The following is a 22,149-nucleotide window of genomic DNA, read 5'->3' on the forward strand; positions in this document are numbered from 1 at the left end:
GCAATGCAACTGTGAACCAAACTACAGGTGACATTAAACTTCCCCCTGCATGGACCACTTAAAAATGCTATGGGAGCCGACGGACCTTTTAATGTTATATCTGCCTGTTGCTGAAACTGTAATGTCCTATGTATGACTTTTATTCATATTTTTACAGACATGCCACAGATCGCCAGGATTGAAGCTTGCGGACCAGTTTGAGGGATCTTGCATGAAATAGATCTTTGCATCTAACCTGCTGTTCTTTTAAAATGCAAACTGCATCAGTTGTGGGGTTTGTACACCAACAAACTGCAGCCCTATCACACTCCTGGCCACCCCTTTTTCCAAATATAAAACCAAAAATAGCAGTGCGTTCAGACATGTATTATCATCATGCATGTTTTTGCCCTACACACAGCCAACAGTTTCTTAGCAAAAAGTCCTAATCATCTCGTTAGTGAGAAATATTGCACAAGAATTGTGAAGTAATTGGGAAAAGAGGGTTCTGTGGATGGCTGTCACGAACTCACCTGCTATCCTGTTTATAGTGATCCCAATCTCTATGATCTTTTCCATTGCTGAAGCTAGAATAAGGCCTTTTCCTAGAGTCACTTTTCTTGTAGGTATCTCCGTGAAGTCTGTCTTTGTGATGATCGTGATATTGTGATAAGTGTCTGTCAGAGGAATAACTGTCTCTGCTACTATCGTCATGATTCGTATTCTCTTTTAGGCGTTCCACATCTGCTTAAATGAAAGTACAGAGATTTGTTTAGCTGTAAACAGGCAACATAAATTACCAGGTGAATGTTTTCAAGGTCAGCAAATGGGCTGAAAAGTGAAGAACTAAAGAAATGTATTTAAATAATCCATTTGACAACATTTAAACAGAAGGCTTTTGCTTTTCCCACACATTCTAAGCCTGATTCAAAAGCACTGAAACTTGCAGCCTGAGCCTTAACACCCTTAGTTGTAAAGAAGTCTCACCAATTCCCAATGTTCTCATGGCTGGCTGTAATAAACTGAAATTCATAATGAGAACTACCAATTTCCATGCATTTTAATGATTTGAGTAAATTGCAGGCTAATCTCAAGACTTGTCGCTCAAATAATTTATACATGACAACTGAGATAGCAGTACATCGCTACACACTGATATGATGCTAGCTTCATTCACATAGGTAAAGGTAAAGGGACCCCTGACCATTAGGTCCAGTCGTGACCGACTCTGGGGTTGCGGCGCTCATCTCGCTTTACTGGCCGAGGGAGCCGGCATACAGCTTCCGGGTCATGTGGCCAGCATGACTAAGCCACTTCTGGCAAACCAGAGCAGCACACGGAAATGCCGTTTACCTTCCTGCCAGAGCGGTACCTATTTATCTACTTGCACTTGACATGCTTTCGAACTGCTAGGTGGCAGGAGCAGGGACCGAGCAACGGGAGCTCACCCCGTCGCGGCGATTCGAACCGCTGACCTTCTGATCGGCAAGTACTAGGCTCTGTGGTTTAATCCACAGCGCCACCCGCGTCCCTGCTTCACTCACATACATATATGCATGTTTAGGCAGCTCTCACAGCCCCCCAGGTTTCATTCAGAGAACACGCCTGTCTTTCAGGGACTACTCCTTTCCCCTCAGTCCTTCCCACCTCCAGTCCCCAATTCTTTGGGTTGGAGAGCTGCTGGGGTGAGGAGTGGGGAAGTCAATTTCTAGCAGCTCCATTCATGCAATTTTCTCTACATCGAACCTACTATCTAGAACGGGAACTATTTGTTTATTGTATAAAATTTAGCATCCCAACAATGAGGTTCTTACCTGGATTTCTAATCAAATGTGTATTCACACTGCTGCTGATATTCTGGTCATTGTGCTGCTGGGGAAAAAAATAAGGAAATTTTTTATTACCAAATTAAACTGAAATAATAAAGTTCCAAATATGTCTCATTTGCATGAAGTACTAATACCAATGTTAGAATAACATAGGCAAAAGCTTATTTGTTCTGTACTACTTGGCAGTCTATTAATACCTGTGTCTCTTGGCGTTTTTTAATTGCATGTTTGTACAATTTGTGTAGCTTTCTGGCATCAAATTCTGTAAACTTGGAAACAAAAATCCACAGGTTTCTAGAATGGAAGAGGAAAAAGTGGTTTAGTTTTCTAAAAGATCATTAGCAGGTCATGTTCCTGGTTCTACAGTACATTATTTTACTTGTATGGCACTATCACTGTTATTGCTTTTACTATTATGAAGTGAATTGCATCATATTAAAAACAAAAAATAATTTTATAAGTAACTCTGAAATAGTTACACATATATACCTCAAGCTAGTCCGAGATATAACAGAATTGAGCCTCCATCTAGTGGTTAGTATACAGACTGCACTATGATATAGCAGATATGTAGCTCTGTTGGTTCACATAACTTTAAATTAAAATATAATTTAGCTATCATCTTGCAAAATGTAAATGGGCTGAACACATTTTCTTCAAGCCATATTTACTACTTTTCCCTCCATGTGGCCATAAAGAGTAGGCAATTAAAAAGAAAGTGCCTAGGCATTAAAAAAGCTAGCTAGGCAGCAAACCATACTGCTTTTGCAGTACACCCATAAAAACTGAATAGTTGAACCTTATGTACAAATGGGGCATTTGTACACATAAGCGTTTTCAGAAGACTGTTTTTCTGGATCTCTTCTCTCCGGTAACTGCAGGAATTTCAGATGTATGAACCAATGCTGAACCTTCTCAATAGGTTTCATTAATTTGTAAATTAAATATGCTATTAGGAATCTCCATGACAGGCTCTGACACTCCTTCCCCACCTCCACCGTCATAATTACAAAGGCTGCTTTTCACCTCATAACAGAGAGAAGTGGCTGGTCCTGATCAAAGAAACGGCTGGCAAAAGGTTAGCCTCTCTCTCTCATGATATCACAACACTTCCAAGTGCTTTTCCACAGGTTGGGAAATATATTTTTTGCAAAATAGAGGTTTTGCCCATAGGTGCCAACAGGGGCACTTAGAAGACAGATTTTTTTTCCTTCCTCAGAGATTACTTACTTTCGCCACTGCTTTATTTGTTCAGGATTTGTGTATTCTTTTAGACACTCCGTAATATGATCTCCAATTTTGATAAGACACTGTCTAGTATGTTCTAGTTGTTCCCTTTCTGAAAGACCTTTCTCTGGTCTATCCAGCTGTTTCAGTGCTGCTTTGACAGGCCTCATTCTTTCTTTACACTGTAAAAATAAATAAATATTCAGAGATCTTACATTCTATCAACATAATGTGACATTTATAGACACTAGACATCTATAACATGAAGATTCTGCTCTTGCTTTTACTGTTTTCTAAGAAAATGCCATTTATCTCCAATTTAGCCTTCTGGTAGTGGCACCCACCCTGTGGACCGCCCTCCCATCAGAGGTTAAGGAGATAAATGTACAACTTTTAGAAAACATCTGAAGGCAGCCCTGTATAGGGAAGTTTTTAATGTCTGATGTTTTATTATGCTTTTGTATTTGTTGGAAGCTCCCCAAAGTGGCTGGGGCAAACCAGATGGATGGGCGGGGTACAAATAAAATAATATTTAAATTTTATATGGAGCATCAAACTTAATAATCCATATAAACATATAAAGAATGGTTTAAAACTTTTTAAAGACAGTTTGCAGAGTACAAACTGGGTAGCCATCATCTTTCAAGAGCCATATTTAACCAACGGCCTAATGAACGCTTTTTATGCTAACAGGGAATCACATGCCTCATGCCAATTAGTATGACCAAATGACAAAGTATTCTGAAGAAGTCTTACAATACTGAATGTCTTCTGATCCAGTTCTTCAGATTCTTCAGATATAGGAACTGGCTCACTACTTGCTGTTATATGAACAGGAGTGTCTGCCGAAGGAGATTTCTTGCTTTTGTCTTTGCTTTCAGATTTGGACTCATTCATCTAGAAATTAAGAGATTCAAAATTTCTTGATACGCTAAATATTCACTTCATTAAAAAAACCATATACTGCTTGATTGCGAAGAAACCAAAAACCACCACTGAAGCAGAGTGATGTACATTAAGGTAAAGCAGCATTTTACACATAACATATATAGACTGGGTACACAATGGTGTTACTAGAGAGCAAAATGAAGCATACAAGGCTTAGTCACAATCCATGTGCATACAAGGCTTAATCACAATCCATGTGAAGAATACAGGAGAGCAAGGAAGTTCCACCAGGAACATCAGGCCTACGCCCCCTTCATACCCCACCCCTGCGGGAGAGCAACTAAAAACACAGCATCCTTATTATGGGCACGAAGTGGTCTAATAAAGCTCCGACTTAATTACCTTCTCTTCTTTTACTTCTTTCTCTCTCTGCATGTACTCTTTTGCTTTACTTTCCTTCTTCTCTTTTGCATCTTTTTCCCTTAATTCTTTTTTGTCCTCTTTTTCTTTTCTCTCCCTTTTCAGCTCCCTCTTGTTTTCCTTGGCCTCTCTTTTGTCATCAGCCTCCTTCTTCAGGACAATATCTGCATCAGATTTTTCTTCATTTTCTTTTTCTGCTTTTATCTTTTTGCTTGGATGTTTTACTGCAGCCATTTCATCCTGAAGCATACACACATGTACATCAAAATGCTAATTTAAGAAGTTCAGATATAAATATTAGAATCATTTAGTACTTGGTCATTTCTTTTGGTGACATAGCCCTCCATTCAGTTCTATTGCCAAACTTTTGTTTGCCACAGCTGCCTCTTTTTTCACCTACACATTCAATGGAGCAGAGGTAGATGGAAAGGAGAGCTTCAGCAGACTGGTGCACCCACTTCCAATTTAAATTCAATGTTCAGTTTGTTCCACTTACTGCCAGTCTCTCATGGGAGCCTCCCAGAGCTGGGTAAGAAGACAGGCAGAGCTTAGAAACTCTCTGCCTCATGTGGGAGGCAAGGCCCTCTCGGCTCCAGAAAGGTGGGGTGGGGGTTCTGGGGTTGTTCTGGCTATGCGCGGTTTTAGCTGTACGCTCGATCCCTGGAACCTAATTACCATGCAAGTTGCAAGTTGTCTATCATTTGCCCAATAAATTATACTCTGGCCCTATTTCAGTTGCTATTGGTTCAAGTCAAGAGAGCTAGTTCACCAGAGGGGTGAAGTCATGAGATAAAATGTCATCTGAATTTGTTGTGGTCTGAGGAAAACCACTATTTCCTCCACTACAGCCCGCTGGCTGAAATATGGGGGCTATCTGAATAAAATTTAAAAACGGCCAATCGAACAAATAAATATAACACTTAAAAATTATTACTTTTTGCACAAATTCAAACTTCTCGATATTCACCTTACTATCTTCCTCTTCTTCTTCTTCAGACTTATCTGAAGGTGGTGGTGATGTATCACTCTTTGTCTCCTCCTTAATTTTTGCTGCTTTTATGGTCTTACTTTTCTTAGCTCTCATTTTCCTTCTTTTTGAGCCACCCTGAATATCAGAAAAGTGCCATGTTAGATATTTATTCAAGTTCAAGTAGCTGCACTTAAAACGATAATACACAGAAAATAACTTACTGCCCCAGATAGTCTTTGTGCTTCCTTCCTTGCAAGATCCTTACTGAGTAATTTTATGAGGTAGTCTGCACGGGTCTGCAACTGTTTGGCTTGGGGTTTCTTATCTGGATCATCTGGTAGAATCTGAAAGGGCAATTTAAGATGCTTTTTTTCCAAGTACAGAGAGTTTTATCAGCTTGATGGATAAGAAAAGATTCACTAAACTGGGAAAAGCTGTCTGAATTTAGATCTTTTCAGCACTACTTTCTTTTTCTTACCAAAAATGGAACACAAGAATTCTTAAAAGGCCTGGTTTTCACCCCATCCCTAAAGATATCTAATGAAGGCGCCAGGAAAGGCTCCCCAAAGAGAGCATTCCACAAACAGGGAGCCATCACAGAAAAGGCCTGTTCTCATCTTGCCACCCTCTGCACCTCTCATGGAGGAGGCACACAAAGAACAGCCTCAGATGATGATCGCAGGGTGAGTCAGTTCATATGGAGAGAGGGGGTTCTTGAGGTACTGCAGTCCTGAGCCATTTAAGACTTTCAAGGTAAAAACCAGCACTGGAAGCTAATTGGCAGCCAGTGCAGTTGACCCAGGATCGTGGTAATATACCCAAACTGTCTTGCCCTGGTGAGCAACCTGGCTGCCGAATTCTGCACAAGCTGAAGTTTCTGAACCATCTTCAGAGGCAGCCCCACGTATAATGCATTGAAGTAATCTATCCTACAAGTTACCAGAGCATTGATAACAGAAGTTAGGCTATCCCTGTCCAGATAGGGGGGCAGCTGGGTCACTAGCTGAAGAGGCCACATGAGCCTCAAGCAACAGCAATGGATCCAGAAGTACCCTCAAGCTACATACTCGCTTCTTCAGAAGGCGTGTAACCCCATCAAGAGCAGGCAACCTCACACCCACACTGTCTAGGGAACCGCCCAATAAGTGCCGCAATCTTATCTAGACGGAGCTTCAATTTGTTGGCTCTCATGCTGTCCATTAGAGAGGAAAGACAATAATAATGCACCAGTAACAAAGGAAGCCCTCTGTAAAATTTTCCAGGGATACCATGGAATAACTAAAAATATAAAAGACTAAAGTGGGAATGCAGAGTGTGAGAAATGAGATACAACAGTCAGTCTCATCTAAATGTCTCAAATCAGAATACAGTCCACTTGGCTACCCCTGTAACCATTCAACCAGCAATTTTTGATCTCCTGAATAACATTATGTTCAGACAGACAGCAGGGCTTACCTTGTGTGTCAAGTTGAGATCTGGGTCCATTTTGATCATTTCCCAACTACCATATCCATATTCATAGATGCCTATTAGAAGATTAGAGTCATCTTCTCTGCCCCAGTCTATATCAAAATGAGCAGCCTTAGTGTGACAAGGAATGGTGTATCTAAATGAAAAACAGTAAGTTTACAAGCTATTTGTATTACCTCTACTGGCAGCTAGATACAATATAATCATTAAAAAAGGAAGCAAAAACAGAAGTTTAATGGCACTCTTCTCCTAAAGAGTTCAGTGTAGAACACATGGTTCCCTCTCATTTTATTTTTTACATCAGTGCTATGAGCAATAGTGACCCATGGAGCTACCCTCTGGTACTGCTGCAGATTACCTGGAAGGGCTGGGGAGGGGGGGGGAGCATGGTGACGAAACTGTGAAGGCACACTGGTGAGAGTGCCATACTGACTCTGTTGGTCCATCTGCATGGCCTTGACCTCACCACACCTCCGCCCAACCCCCTCCCAGGTAAGTTGCAACAATGCTGGTATCAGAAAGGGGGCTCTACCAAAAAGGCCATGAGTTCCTGAACTATCAGGCACTCCAACCACTCTATGACACTTGCTCTGCTCTTCATGGGTCTCACTCCTCCGATCTGTGCATAGGAGTGGCTAGAACAGGAAAAAAGCTAGTTCAGCTGTGGCAAAAGCAGAGGGTGCTGTTATGTGAATGGAGATATTCAAACTCCTGAGCAATGATGTGGTCAGAACTCCCTAGAAACATACTGCCCCCCCCCAATCAAAATAAAACAAATGTAACAAACCTCTTCCTTTCCTCTGGATCGGAAGGAATGGATTTATGCAACGGTTCCAGCTCTTCTTCATGAGAGATGACTAGTTTTGCATTTACCTGCACTCCCGATATTCGGAACGTTGGGCCTTTAACTTTTCCAAGTCTGCCCCCTTTCAAATAAGAATATAAAACAGGTAAATGTTAGATCAGTTTTATGCATCACTATTCCAAAATGTGAAGGAACAAGATGCCCTTTCAACATGAGGTCACTAGAAGGAAGAGGTAATCAATACAAATGTGCTTCAAGGGCATGAACCAACACTGTGCCAGATAGAAAAAAAGCAACAAGGAGTGCTGCTGACATGGACTAACAGTTTCAGGTCAAGTGAAGAATATGGCCTCATTTATACCTCACACATCTACATAAATCTTATCACAACATAACTTAATCCATTAATTGGTAACATCCAGCTTTTGTGATTGAGCCAAAAAGACACCCAGAGCAGTTTTAAAAACAAGCAAGTTACTGTCCTGAGGTTTATAATCTACACCAGAGGTTTTCAACCTTTTTGAGTTCACGGCTCCCTTGACCATCTACATTCTTTCTGTGGCACCCCTGTGGGGCTCAGGAGCCCAGTTATGTCACCCCTTGCCTGCAGAGCTGGCAGCTTCTCACCCTTTTATTGAACACCCTCCCTTGTGGAGCGTTCCCTCAGCCTCCTATCTCCTCTCCTTGGGAGACCGCCGGGCAGCCGCTGCTGCAACTAATAGCTGTGCAAGCCTTTGGAAGGCAGAGATGCAAGAGGGCATCAGAGGAGGGAGGGAAGGAAAGAGGGACAGAGGCCAGTGTTGCCCGTGGCACCCCTGACCATCATTCAAGATACCCCATGGTGCCATGGCACACTGGTTGAAAACCACTGATCTAAACAGACACAACAGAAAATGAAAAAGGAATGGGGAGAGAGATTGAGGGGTGGGGAAGTAAGACCGGGCTCCAGTTTTTAAAGTGCTTATGAAAACAGGCTGATTTGGAAACAGTTCAGGAACAAAAGGAGCTGGTCTCTAGGCAGTTAATGGAGGGCTCTGCATCCCATCTCCTGCTCTCTCCTGCATGCATCTGAAGAAGTGTGCATACACACAAAAGCTTATACCCAGAACAAACTTAGTTGGTCTCTAAAGTGCTACTGGAAATTGTATTTATTTGTACAGTTATGAGTATAGCTGGTTTGGAGCTAGGAAGAAGCACCAGAACAATCATGGGAACTACTGCCAATCCCATATCTCTGTTCAAAGGCTGTGTTTGTCCACTCAGGAACATGGCCAAGGAAGGTTGGGACTGCTTGTATGGGCAGAAAAAGAAGTGTCACAGGAGCTCACTTCTTTAGTTCTTGGCATGGGTTATAAGCAATCTCTCCCTCCGCCCCCTGGAAGCTGTACCTGCTCTTTCTTGTCCAGATGAGATGTCCTTTAAAGCCTTGATACATCCATTATGTACCAGCTCTCCAAGCCGTCTGAGGTCTGTCTCAGATTTATCAACTAATTCAGCATCTCTTGCTATGGCATCTAACCTGCAACAGAGCAGAAGTATCATAGCTCTCGTATCAGTATGTGAGAAATGAAAAACAGAATATGCATTAATGCTAGATATTTATACAACCTTCTTATTGAGGAAATTCAAGACGTCAACCCTCCCCAATAGCCTCTTGTGGTAGCATTCCCTGGTGGTCACAGCAGGCAATGGATGCATATATATATATATTTAAAATACCTGTTCTACCCTAGCCTCACCAGGTGCTCTAACAAGGCACACTTGTTATTTGGTCACTCAGCATACTGCACTGGCAAATTCCTTATCCATTGTTCTAGCAGCGGCTGATCTCCCCTCAGAAATATGAGTAGATTCCTCCCACCCCAAGCTTCTAACACACCCAGTAGGAGCCCGCTGCTAGTTTCAGAGAAAGAGGGTTTGATTAGACATAGTCCCTTGCTAAGTGAGTAATGTAAATTAGCTTTAGGACAATTTTTCTCTCTTTCTAAAACACACACCTGCTCTCTCTGTGTTAGAAAAATATCACACTACTGAACATCTCAGGTGTGAATTATGCTTCTGACTTTGCTTGCTGCCTCTTACATCTTTGGAGTGCAAGTCTCCTGTTATGTCCAAACATGGCAACTATGGTCACCAAGCTCAGAACAAGCCAGGGTCGTCATCCAACTTCAAACCAAGAAATAGATTTCCTGATTTATCATGGAGGGCCAAGCAGAAAGAAGATGCCATGGTTTGAGGCAAGGCTTGCACTAAGCTATGATTTGTTTGTTTGAACTGCACCACTCAGTTTACTGACTCCCCCCAAAATAGCAAAGCCACCTTATCTGTGCTCCTTGAACATGCAAGGAGCAGTATTAATAATTATACTTTCCCATGAATAAATGGATTTTAATACCTACAATCATATTTGCATTGGAAAAATCTATCCATCACCATTTCAATGAATGATCACCGAAACTTCAAAGCTGTTTTTGCCTTTTAAAAAATGCAGTGCTGAAATACTTCATTACAATTTAAAAAGTTCCCAGCTGCTAGGTAGGCAAGCTTACCTTTCAAGAGGTCCCCCAAATTTCTTGTAACTCTTGATAAACCTTTTTTGTAAAAACAAAAAGCGTTATGTTAAGTACGTAGTCCTTATATCATATCTTTTTCAAGATAAACCAGTAAAATATGCACGCAAGAAAAATACACTAGGTAAAGTTAAGAAGGGGAAATATTTGGTAACGTCAGTGAATAAAGACAATCTATATAGGATATTCTACTGAAGTTAGCGTGCCCATAAAGAATCTTTATGAGAGAATATAATGTGTAAATACAAAGCTAAGTTTCAAAATTCTTTTTTAAAAATTGTACTATCTTCCACAAATAATATAAAAAAGGTCTCGATCCTATATGCATTTACTCAGATGTAGGTTCCACTGAGCTTTTTGTGGGGATGGGATTGAAACCAAAGTCACTTCAGAAACCGATGTTTTAGGTTGTCAAAATATGGCAATGGAGAGTAAGAACACTTTTTAAATTATGAAAGTAACCAGATTCATGTTTACTACAGTAAAGTGTCTAATCTGTCAAAATAGATACTATTAAATATTTCCATACACTACCAGATGCCACTCAGAGAGAGAGAGAGATGCTGGACTACAACCTTCTCTATACTGAATTGCCATTATATATTATATAAATATTAATTTATTTCAATCCAAAATCCATACTATTTGGCAATCCAAACAAAAGGAAATAATTTTATTTTCTTTCTAAAATGGCTTGTGGAACTTTAAATGGGGTGGGGAAGATGCAGGTACTGCGATATAAACCCAAAATTCTGTAAATGTAACCACTCCATTTGAATTTAAACAAACATGTACCCTCAATTTAATAGCTTGATGTAATGTGTGAAACAGTATTTATCAAAGTAATTGAAAAGGAAGCGTGATTTTTAAGACATGTAACATATAAGCATATAAGCATTTCAAGCTTCCAGTGGAGAATTTTCCTATTACTTTCCCCTTGTAGATCTTCCCCCTTCCCTATTTCTTACCGCCGAATCTCTGCATCACTAAATCCTTTAATGTTTTCCCGTGGAATAGTCCGTGGTCTTCCACGTTTTTTGGGTCGTTTTCTTTCCGAGATGGAGTCACTATCTGATCCAGAATACCTTCTGTTTCTACAACGTCTGCCTTCGCTTCCATTGAAGCTGATCTGTATTTTTTATTAAAAAGAAAGTGCAAAATTTAAGTGTTTCATTTGTGAAGCCAAAGCAAATTTCAACATTTCAAGTGCAATTTGCTCTAACACAAAACTCAATGGGAAGGAAAAATCTCTCCAAAATAATCTTTACCTGTTTTGCACAGTTTCTCATTCTGGGTAACATATAAATTTCTTCCAGTTCCTTTTGCCTTTCCTCTTCTTCTAATCTTCTCCTATGGACCTCTGGAATGATTTCTTCCCAGTTCCTTGAATTTTGTTCAGGCTCCAGTTCAATGTCATCTTCATCCATATTGGAGAAATTTGCCACCTGTTAAAATGGTAGTTTTGATAAAAGTAATTACAAATGCACACACACTCCAAATACAACAAACAGGGCTAACCTGAGCATCATGACTTGAATGGGTCAACTCTAAGCATGATTAATCCGGGATCCTATCCTTTGTGCACTCTTCCCCAAAGGTGTTTCGGTCATCTTTTCTGTTTGTCTGTGTTAGAGGCCCTAGCATAAAGTTACTGAGGGCTTCCTAACTTACAGACCAATCTTATGCATGCTAATGTGGAAGTTAAGTTCCAGCGAGTCCAAATACTCTCAAGTATGTTCACAGGATAGCAGCCACAGTGTCAGATGATTATATATTTATTTATACACACTATGCGTCTCCAGAAACTCAAGGAAGTTTCTAACAACAGCAATAAGCTTTCCTCTTTTCTCTCTGGAGTACATACAGGTAGGACCGCGCAGAGTTTGTCTGAGGCCCAGAGCAGGAGTCTTGCTAGAATAAAGTTATAAACTCGAACAAAAAACCAGCTGGTCCCTGGTGGGGGGGCCCTTGCCAGTTTAGCTTTCCGAGGCAAGTGTACCTGCCTCCCCCTTTATGGGTCTGCATACAGGGAAGAGGCACAAAAGTTCTTAGTGATCTTTAAAAAAATTAAACAAATCTCAACATTCAAGTGTTTAAAAAGGGACAGAGGTGACTACATTCTTCTAAACAGATTTTGAAAAACTGTTTCCCGAGGAAAAACTTGGAGCTTTTAACAAAAAGCATTTCTAAAATGGAGTTGCTTTTATTAATTTTTGCTTAACATAATTATGGAATGAAAAAGTACAGTACCTTAAACTGGGAAAGCAATTCATCTCCGACACTTAACGGGCCAGTTTCATTTTCCCGTGTTTCAGCCCTCTTCAAGATTTCATCTATGTCCATTTCCTGAAAAAAATAAAATAAAATAAAATCTTACCGGTGAAATGTTGATTTGAATAGACCAGAAAAATCAAATGCTAGGATGTTAACCTTACTTGTGGCTCCTGTTCTTCACCTTCCAGTTCCTTAAAAAGTTCCTCAGCGCCAAACTTTAAAATAGCTGACAGCTCCTCTTTGTTAAAAGGAGTAGAGCTAAAAATAAAGGGAACATGTTACTCTTTTACTCAGCACAAGGCACAAAAATGTGTGTGTCTAAGATACTAGATGCCCACAGACAATGAGCTGACACATTCAATCAATAACATAAATTCAGAGTTTCTCCTAGAATTGTGTCTTGGTTCCTTAAGCTTCTTAGGTCACCGAAATCCACAGCAATAGGGAAAACGTCAGGCAGAGGGATTCTCTTCCTTTGGTTACTGCCCTCCTTTCTTCAACCCTCCCCCATGTTTATCTTTCCATTATTATATTTTTCAGCAGTTCTGGGTCAATTCAGTTTGGTTCCTTCAGAACAGTTGCTTTAATAAGGGAGGAAGGAATCAGTCTGAAGCCATCTTCTATCTTTGAGAAGGGCAGAAAGGACTGCATGATGGGAAAGCAAGTGATATCTCAGGTGATGCCTATCTGTTAGCTTCATGAGCCAGGAGATTTAGCCCTGGCATCCTGAGGGAAAGAAGATGATTGGCAAGTTTTGTAACCTTGGATAAGTCAACATAACTCCCTTAACATTGTGAAGGATTATCTGCACATTTTTGGGAAGCTGTCTGTTAGATAGGCTTACAGTTCATCCCCAAAGGTATACCTAGAAGGAGCAGAACCTGTGTGCAGCACAGTCTTTCCTGTAGTGTCCATTCTCTGAATGACAAGGTGATCTAAAACCATTTTCTTCTTGGCTCTTTCCAGGATATCTTCCTCTACAGATCCTTTAGTGACTAGCCGATAAATGTTTACCTGTGAAAAACCAAACAAAAAATAAAGATTTACGGGAATCACTGAAGTAATAGGAAATAATGTGAAGTTTTAGTCACAAATAAAACTCCCGATTGCCTTGGGAGTCGAAATTTCCGGCTCCCGAATGATTGAAAACCGGAAGTGAGTGTTCTGGTTTCCGAACTTTTTTGGAAGCTGAACGTCCGGCACGGCTTCCGCTATTGTTTCTGGCGCGCCTGTGCAATAGGAAACCAATCGGAAGCCACGCCTTGGTTTTCAAGCGTTTCGAAAGTTAAACAGACCTCCGGAATGGATTCCGTTCGACTTCCAAGATACGACTGTGTATTAAATTTAAAATGGCATTCATATTTTTAACTCCTCTTAAATGTGTAATGTGCTTGGAGCAATTATGTGACAGTCTTTTAGAGGTATTTGAATGAACAGTATATTCCAACGAGACATGTTTCTACTTCCAGAGGCTGCAATTCTACAACAAGAAACCATGCAAGCCCTCAATTCTGCAGTGAGAATCCATTTCTGCTCTAGCAACACAGGGGGCAGTGGCCCAGGAGAGGATATGCTCTGTGGCAGCCGCTAAGTTGTAGAATTCCCTCCCTACAAAGGTGTGTCTGGCGCCTTCAATGTATAGCTTCTGGTGAACACTGAAGATGCAGCTTTTAACCTTGGCTTTTACATTTGAGGTATATATTTTTAGGATCCACCTTATTTTTGGGATTCTAAGTTGTTATAACTAGTATTCATACTGTGTTTTAGTGTTGCAATCTGCCCTGACACCTTAGGGTGAAGGGTGGGCAATAAATAAATAAAATTTCATATGTGAGCGCTGTTGCTGCTGTGAAACCCAAATCTAGTTTCCTATGGCCTTGCTATCAGCACCATCCCCTTTTGTGAATCATCACTGCACAGATGCAAGGAGATGTCAGGCTGATCACAGTGGTGGAACATCTCCCGAATTCCATGGCCAGCCTGAAAGCTTTGTGCATAGTTTATGGGGAGCAGAGCTCCTCTGTTTCTGTGGAGATGGGAGCACACACAGTTCACTGCTGGTGGACTGCAGCCAAAGTATACGAAGTGTACTTGCACTCTTTTAAATATACTCTATCATAAACATTTATATGCTAGTACTGTGTCTGTTGGAGTCAGGCTGATAGTTTGGGAACTGGGCACATTAAAGTTGTCTTTCTATTAAAAAGTTGAATTCTTTAGTTAATTGTAAGACACACACACACACAACAAACAAACAAACCACATATTGATAAAGACAAGTAAACTAACACATCCATAAAACATGACCCAGACATTCAAACTACGTCACTTGAGGGGCGGGGGGAATAAACACAGATAAACACGCGTTTATATGTAAACTGGATTTCATATAATTTGTTCCTGTCCCCAACCAAGTACCTAAATCAAACAAAACATACGTACCTGTTTCTTCTGCCCAATCCTATGAGCTCTAGCCTGTGCTTGCAGATCATTCTGAGGGTTCCAGTCAGAATCAAATATAACAACAGTATCTGCAGATGCCAAGTTTATGCCTAGACCTCCAGCTCTGGTAGACAGTAAAAAGCAGAAGTCCTGGAATTAAGAAAGACGGGAAGACTGAAACAAAAACTGTAAAAATATACCTAACAGGAGAGTTAACTGATACATTTTGACATTCAAAGTACTGTATACATTAAAATAGTTTTAAACTACTGAAGAATGCAATTATTCCAAAACTGTACCAAAACATTTGTCTCCAACACAAACAATGTTGTAAAATAAACTGCTAACCTTAAACAAAGTACTACAGTTCAATTTTGTAACATAAAATCCTGGATTTCACTATGAAAGTTTTTGTTTATAAGATGGCAAATAATCTTTTCTGCTGCTAGAAACAAAACACATTCCTTAAAAGATAAAACAAAACACAAAACAGGCAAGTGAACACATTACCTCAGAACCTTCTGCATTAAAATGGTCCAGTGCTTGTTTCCTCAGTTCTCCTTTTATTGACCCATCTAGCCTCTGGAGAGAAAAAGACCAATTAGACTAAGACTGTGCTAGTCTGTAAACAGCGTGAGGCCAATAAATAAATGTGTGCACAGTGATATAATCTAACAGTAAGCTCTTACCTGAAAGGGAAACTGACGGTATTTCAAATATTCAGCAAGGATGTCCAGCATCCGCACCATTTGAGAAAATATAAGCACTCTGCTGCCACGTTCTCGTAAGCGAATCAGCAACTTGTCTAAAAGAATGAGCTTCCCACTACTCCGGATTAAATTCTTGAAAGAAAACACAAGACATAAAAAAATCAACGACTGCATGGAAGACTATGTCTGTACATTAACGTTAATGCATTTTGTGGGAACTACCAGAAACCAAAGGCAGAAACCACAAATCAAAAATTTAAGGAAGTCTGAATATGCCTAACACGATTACATCTATTCCTGTGCATAGAATTCTTAGATTTAAAAAGCTACACTACGCATTCAGCATATTGCTATGAAACAAGGTGAGGCAGTGGGCAAGCAGGGGGAACATTCTCAACTGCAGCACCATGTTTGTGGAACTTCCTCCCTAGATATGTTTACTTGGTGGTGGTAGTAATAATAGTAATAATAATAATAATAGATATAATCATTCCTAGGTTATTTAATTAACATTTAAAAACCCAGTAATCTGATCATTGCATTTTAATTTGTTTTATATACAGAACAATATATGCAGAGCAGTTTTACAAAGACATGAAATTTTACCTGTAAGGCCTCCTGTTTAATATAGAATTCATTATCATCTGGTGGTTTAATGAGGTAGCAATGATTGCAACACTTTTTGAGCTCCATCATGACATTCAGAAAGCCTGAGGTACTGCCCTTTGAACCTTTACTTAAGGCTTTGTAATTCCTAGTTAAAATCCACCTGATATTTAAAAAAAAAGTGTATTGTCAGTAATGAAACTGTGGAAAACAGAACATTTTAAAAAATGCTTGCAGGCAGACAGGCAAACTCTTTACTGTATGAAAGAAACCTGCTCACTTTTCACTGTGTAAATTATTTTGACAGCCACAATAAATTACTTACTTATAATATTGCTTTTGCAATGCACTCATCTCCATTCTTAAAATTTGTTCAACCTTGGCAGGAAGAGATTTTTCTACGTCCTTCTTAACTCTCCTTAGTAGAAATGGTTCGAGTTCTTTGTGAAGACTTGCGTAGCCAAATTCCCTTCCTTTCCCATGTTCCTCTTCAAAATCTTCCCAAGAAGAAAACCTTCAATATAAAATGTAACATTCTAAATTGTGGCAAATTTTCAATATAACCATTGTGGCAGATTTTCAAAATAAACATATATGCTATGCCAGTATTCTTACTGTACTATTATACATGACATCCTGGACATACACACAAGTTCTCAGACTTGAGAAAAACAAGCGTGTAATCAGCCAAGTTAGTAAGCCAATAGAAAATTTGAATTATGAAAAATAAATGACCCTTGTTTTTAAACATTTCACTAAGTTCTATGCTACTTAGTTTTACAGCAGCTTAAGCACTGTACACATTCCTATACACACTTACTTAGGAGTAAGTCCCACTTGAATTCAATGGGACTTACTTCCGAGTGACACGCCCCAAAAAAAAAAAAAAGCTCTGCTAATTTATCCTCCCTTCTTTTCTGACAGTTCATCCCCATTTTAATTTCCTTCCACTTTGTTCATACTTGTCCATAAGAAAAATAAGGGCAAGTAGAAATATTTAGGCTGTTGTCACTCTCTCAACACAACACACCTTTTCAGCAGCTTTCTGTAGTTACACAAATTTACAAACTGCTAACGTAAGCACCCTTTAAAATTAAACTGGTCTAAGTGACTCTATTTAATTTATTTAAGCTGGCTGTTGCTGTTTGAGGGTTTTTTATTTGCAGTATTAGTTTTCTGTATTATTAGAATAATCATTACTATCATTTTAATTTCCTGTTTCTTATTATTTTGCTTCGCTACCCTAAAAGCAAATCTATGTTGAAGATGTATGGTTTACATAAACAGATAAAAGTAACCAGTATATCAGAAGACCATTATTTACCTCTATTGCGAGACTATATTGAAAATATACAAAACAAAGGGTGGTTCTCAACTTAATTCTACTCAGAGTAGACCCACTGAAATTAATATACATAAATTGGGCATGCCCATTAATAGCAGAACTTAGCTAGACACAAGCCAAAGCAGCTAAAATAGGTGACCTCTGATGGCTGTCACCATTATGTTCTGCCTGTAAGCTTCCCAGAGGCATTGGACTTTTTGTTTTGTTTTAACATGGTTCCAGTGTCACTTAAAGCCGGCTAACAACATAAACAAATAAACTCTCCAGACATTCTGCACCAAAACAAAGCAATAGACAAACCAGCAAAGCTGCAGTCCCTACCATTTTTCAAGGAGTGCTAGTTAAATAATTCTACTAACTGTACATGGCTAGTATAGTAAGTTTACCTACTTATCTGGCATGATGAAGTGAAGCAAGGACCAGAGCTCTTTCAGGGAGTTTTGCAGAGGTGTTCCAGTGATAAGGAGGCGATGATTGGACTTGAAGTCTATTAACGTCTTGTACAGGAGGGAATCATCATTTTTTAATCGATGGGCTTCATCTACTCCTATAAATGCCCAGTTCAGACCACCAAGGAATGACTGTTCAAATAAAATACAAATGAATGATTTTTTGTTTCAGAGATTAAGCATTTAAAATGGCAATTTAAGTGATGATGTAGAAAAATGAGCATCTAATCTATTAAAAAATTTCTACCTTCTTCCACAAAATTGAAAACGACTGCCTTTTTCAGTAATAAAATTCACAAGTCACTTCTTCTATTGAACCTAAGAACTGTTGACAGGCAAGTCTAGTTCCTTCAGTATTCTGCTTTCATTTTGAGAAGTGAGTGGTGGTCAAATTACTTACCTTATCCTTCAGTAAAATTTCGTAAGTTGTCAGAAGGATGTTAAATTTCAATCTTTTGGTCTGTGGATGCATCCATTCATGTGTTCTTATCTGCAGACAAAGTTGGTGAGAAATTAAGGTTATGAAATAACGCAAATTCTGATAATATTCGACGCTGTTAGCTTCTAAACATTAGCTTACACACAAGCTAAGTGCTCATGAATATGAAAGTGAGTAAGTAGGATCGGATTAGAATAGCTACCTATTGAGAAAGCAGCTAGTGCTGCACAACCAATACAATATACTTCTGCAGCAGCACAGCTTAACCTGTTTCTTTGTAACTGTCCCTTTGCAGCTATGTTACAAAACAGAGAAACTGATCCAACTTTGAGTGTAAACCACACATGCAGTACACAACACAAGCAATTACCTTGCTCATTCTGGTCCTTCTAGAGAGCCTTTATGGAAGAAAGATCCTTTACACTAACCAGAGGCAGAAGCCAGGGAACTAGCTTTTATTTACAAGCACATTTCACAAAAGAAAATGCATATTTTGTCTTTTTATTTACTTGTAAATCTCCATTTCCCTTGAGAAACAAGATAACAGCCCAGACTGTGGCAAAGTCATTCCCTCTGGGATGAGAGGAAGCAAGATTAAGATTGATGAGGGAAGGGCTTTCTCTTAGGTCCATTGAAAAGTAATTTATTAACTTATCAGCCTAACCTTTTCCACAAGGTTGTTGTGAAGATAAAATTGGAATGGGAACCAGAATCAAGCAGGTCGCCCAGACCTCCTTGGTGGCGTTAAAATGCTGCATTATATCTATTTATCAACACACATTTTATATCCATGTATCTCTACCTATGTAAAACCTGTATCTAAATATCTGTGGAAGTGTGTGTAGGCTTACAAAGATAACTATAAGCAAAGGTTCATAACTATATGAGAAGTCCGTAAGTAAAAAAAACAACCACCACCTTTTCAAGATGCCGACCTAGGAACTGTGCCAAATAACCTAATGAGACAAGTTTCTGTTACTCAACTGCCTGCCAATATAAACCTTGTTAGTACACCTGTTTATATGAATTACGCCTGTTTATTTGCCAACTGATACTGAAAGTCCAGGAGACTTAACAGCGCTGCTTAGAGCTCAACATATACTTTGACTCAAATGAATTCTGAGGAATTCTATGGAATTCAAATTGTAACACAATTTGCCCAGGCAAGTGGTGATGAATACAGCAACGGACTTCTGTTGTATCTACAAAGCAAGGAAATATCTTGGTTGTGCTGCTGTGAACTTCAGCATCCACAACTTGGAGCACCTTTTCTCCAGCAATTTGCTGAAGTACTTCAGAGACAGAATGGCTCGTTTCCTCCTACTGATTTCCAGAATGGTGAAAAAATATGCCCAATGCCTCATGGGCTGGAACCATTTCTAAAGCTTGAAACTGAAGCAGATATGACTGATTTTGAACAAGTGCCTGAGAAGGCTTTTCAATCATGTACTGGGCACAAACCAATTTCTAGATTAGTATCATCACTCTATCATGCACTGTTCTCTGACATTTTCCAGGATCAACTGATCTGATGCTGTCATCTCTCAGATTGCAAAGGCTATAAATGACTGCCCACTTACAAAGCAGGACAGGAGGGTAGTGCCACTGATTAGAAAGCACACTGAGATACTTAGCAGGGTCTTGGGAAACCCTTTATCCTCTGATACCTGAAGTTGCTACACTACCGCAATTCCCACCACACCCTTCTCTTTGGACAGTAACATCTAATCCAGATTATGCTATTGGGCCTTTAGGAGAGTTGGGTACTATGGCGTGATGGGGATCTGTAGGGAGACACATGAAAACATTTCATTGGTTCGAAAATTGGTATCTGGTGAGTTGGGAGATCCTATAAACAGGTCCTTCTGAGTCTAGGTGAGTACTGCCTGAAGGCTCAATCATGATAGTGACAGACAGGAGAAGTTCTGTGGAACAGGATTGTTTCTGGCACGGCTATAGTCACTACTGCTACCTGGCTAAATATATCTTACCCCGGAAGAAAGAGGGATAAAGAGTAACAGTTAATCATGTTCTTGCCTGAATGGTTTGTTTCTCAGAGTGGTCATCTGCCCCACCCCACACCTGCCCTGTTTTACTGTACAAATGAGGAACTGAAAGATGGGACTGTTATTCTGCAGTTCTTTTTTGTTTCCTAGCTTTCCTTCCTTCTTTCTCCCCCTCCCTTTTGCTCCAAACACTTCTTTCTCTTTAGAGGCAGGAAAGCATTTCACCCCTGCAAATAAATTACTTTGAGAATAACTTGTCAATCTGAATCCTGCATTCTGCCATCAAAGAGAGACTGACTTTAAAGTAGCTCAAACTGTTGCCTTGTTCCCAAGAATTAAAGCTCCTAAGGTACCGGAGTTAAATGTGCTTAATGCTTGATCAGTATAACACTTTACTTCTTGATCAACTATGAGGAAGTCATAACAAACAGCAAAAAACAGTCAGTGAATTTTATTAAGAAAATTTGTAAATCAAAAGACTGTGTTAAAATATTGCTTAGTTCAAGGATAACAAAGAAGATTAAATCAAAATGATTGGAAGTATTATTTTCAGTTGCATTTGTAGCAGATTCAAAAGAACTGATAAGCATAATGTAAATTCCACATAAAACATGCTAAGACCTATAGTTTCATGTTTTACAGTCCATTTCATTACTGAATAAAGCTATTATCTGTAAATACCTCTCTAATGAAAGTAATCAATTATTACATTTTAACTACTTGAGTTCAGTAAATTGAAGCTTGAATGAACACTGCTTTTTGGTTATTTGGCCTCCCTCTGTCTTAGCAGACAATGGAAGAGTCTGTACCATTTCCTAGATAGCAGCAATGTATTTGGCAAAAATGAAAGGCTAATATTTCTCTGTTATTCAACAAAGTATCAAAATATTGGAGAATACACACTTTATTTTACTTACAAAAATATTAAATATTACCAAAAACAAGCAACTCTTTAAAATAAATGTGAAATTTGGTTAATTTTAATCTTTCCAATACCATCTCTGTATAAGCACTAATTTTGGATCTACTAAGAATACAGTGACACTGTAGAATTTGATCACTTACCACATTTCTGCTAGTAATATCCCCCAGATAAACTACAGCATTCATCTGGGGAGCCCATATCTGGATTTCTCTTTGCCAAGATGTCAAAGTGGAAAGTGGTACTACCAGCAAGAAAGGCCCATATAACTGGTGTTCATGAAACAAATAATTCAGAAAGGAGATAGTTTGTATTGTTTTGCCCAAGCCCATTTCATCTGCAAGAATGCAACTGTTGCTCCTGTAAAGTGAGGTATATAAAACATGGCAAATTTCAGAATGACAGTTGCAGTATTTCTCCCACAAGAGCAGATTTCACCATTTTGCAGTGGGTACAAGAGGAATCATCGGGAGGGGGGGGCAGTGGGAAAAAGACAATAGTTCCCCAGGAAAGACTGGAGGAGGACATTTCAGAGCCTAGCAAAGACCCTGCTACCCCAAGGATTTTGAGAGGGGCTTCTGTTCCCTCCCACAAGGAATTTTGGGGATATAGCCTCTAGGATAGCAAAATTTCATCACTGCATAGTGCAAAAAGGTGGCAAAAAAGGCCAGACTCTGAGGAGAAAGTCTAGTGTATGGAAATATCCCCCTCGGCATATGTCACTGGTGGGGTTAGGTCATGGGCATCTGTACCATTGGACAACGAGTGCAGCAAAGCGATTCAGAAGCTTAGGTAGTC

At 39.5% G+C, this 22,149-nt stretch overlaps 1 protein-coding gene across 2 annotated transcripts in view; it reads right to left on the reverse strand.

Moving 5' to 3' along the window:
* The window catches only part of CHD1 (chromodomain helicase DNA binding protein 1), a 43,637-nt gene that overhangs the window by 1,324 nt on the left and 20,164 nt on the right, over positions 1-22,149 (reverse strand). The window contains exons 12-36 of one of the 2 annotated variants that reach the window (XM_080972205.1): positions 21,495-21,711; positions 18,385-18,474; positions 17,926-18,116; positions 16,516-16,704; positions 16,191-16,353; positions 15,564-15,716; positions 15,385-15,456; positions 14,875-15,024; positions 13,298-13,446; positions 12,594-12,690; positions 12,409-12,504; positions 11,427-11,603; positions 11,127-11,287; positions 10,138-10,179; positions 8,977-9,107; positions 7,571-7,709; positions 6,769-6,919; positions 5,535-5,657; positions 5,311-5,448; positions 4,326-4,583; positions 3,792-3,932; positions 3,039-3,217; positions 2,006-2,102; positions 1,794-1,848; positions 513-723 (exon numbers count right to left, since the gene is read on the reverse strand). In XM_080972205.1, the coding sequence (XP_080828331.1) occupies positions 513-723; positions 1,794-1,848; positions 2,006-2,102; positions 3,039-3,217; positions 3,792-3,932; positions 4,326-4,583; positions 5,311-5,448; positions 5,535-5,657; positions 6,769-6,919; positions 7,571-7,709; positions 8,977-9,107; positions 10,138-10,179; positions 11,127-11,287; positions 11,427-11,603; positions 12,409-12,504; positions 12,594-12,690; positions 13,298-13,446; positions 14,875-15,024; positions 15,385-15,456; positions 15,564-15,716; positions 16,191-16,353; positions 16,516-16,704; positions 17,926-18,116; positions 18,385-18,474; positions 21,495-21,711 (3,570 nt within the window). Of the gene's footprint in view, positions 1-512; positions 724-1,793; positions 1,852-2,005; positions 2,103-3,038; positions 3,218-3,791; positions 3,933-4,325; positions 4,584-5,310; positions 5,449-5,534; positions 5,658-6,768; positions 6,920-7,570; positions 7,710-8,976; positions 9,108-10,137; positions 10,180-11,126; positions 11,288-11,426; positions 11,604-12,408; positions 12,505-12,593; positions 12,691-13,297; positions 13,447-14,874; positions 15,025-15,384; positions 15,457-15,563; positions 15,717-16,190; positions 16,354-16,515; positions 16,705-17,925; positions 18,117-18,384; positions 18,475-21,494; positions 21,712-22,149 lie in introns of both variants that reach the window. The other variant, XM_080972204.1, reaches the window with a different exon arrangement.

The sequence above is a fragment of the Podarcis pityusensis genome, assembly GCF_964106645.2.
Source record: "Podarcis pityusensis genome assembly, chromosome: 11".
NCBI lineage: Eukaryota > Metazoa > Chordata > Lepidosauria > Squamata > Lacertidae > Podarcis > Podarcis pityusensis.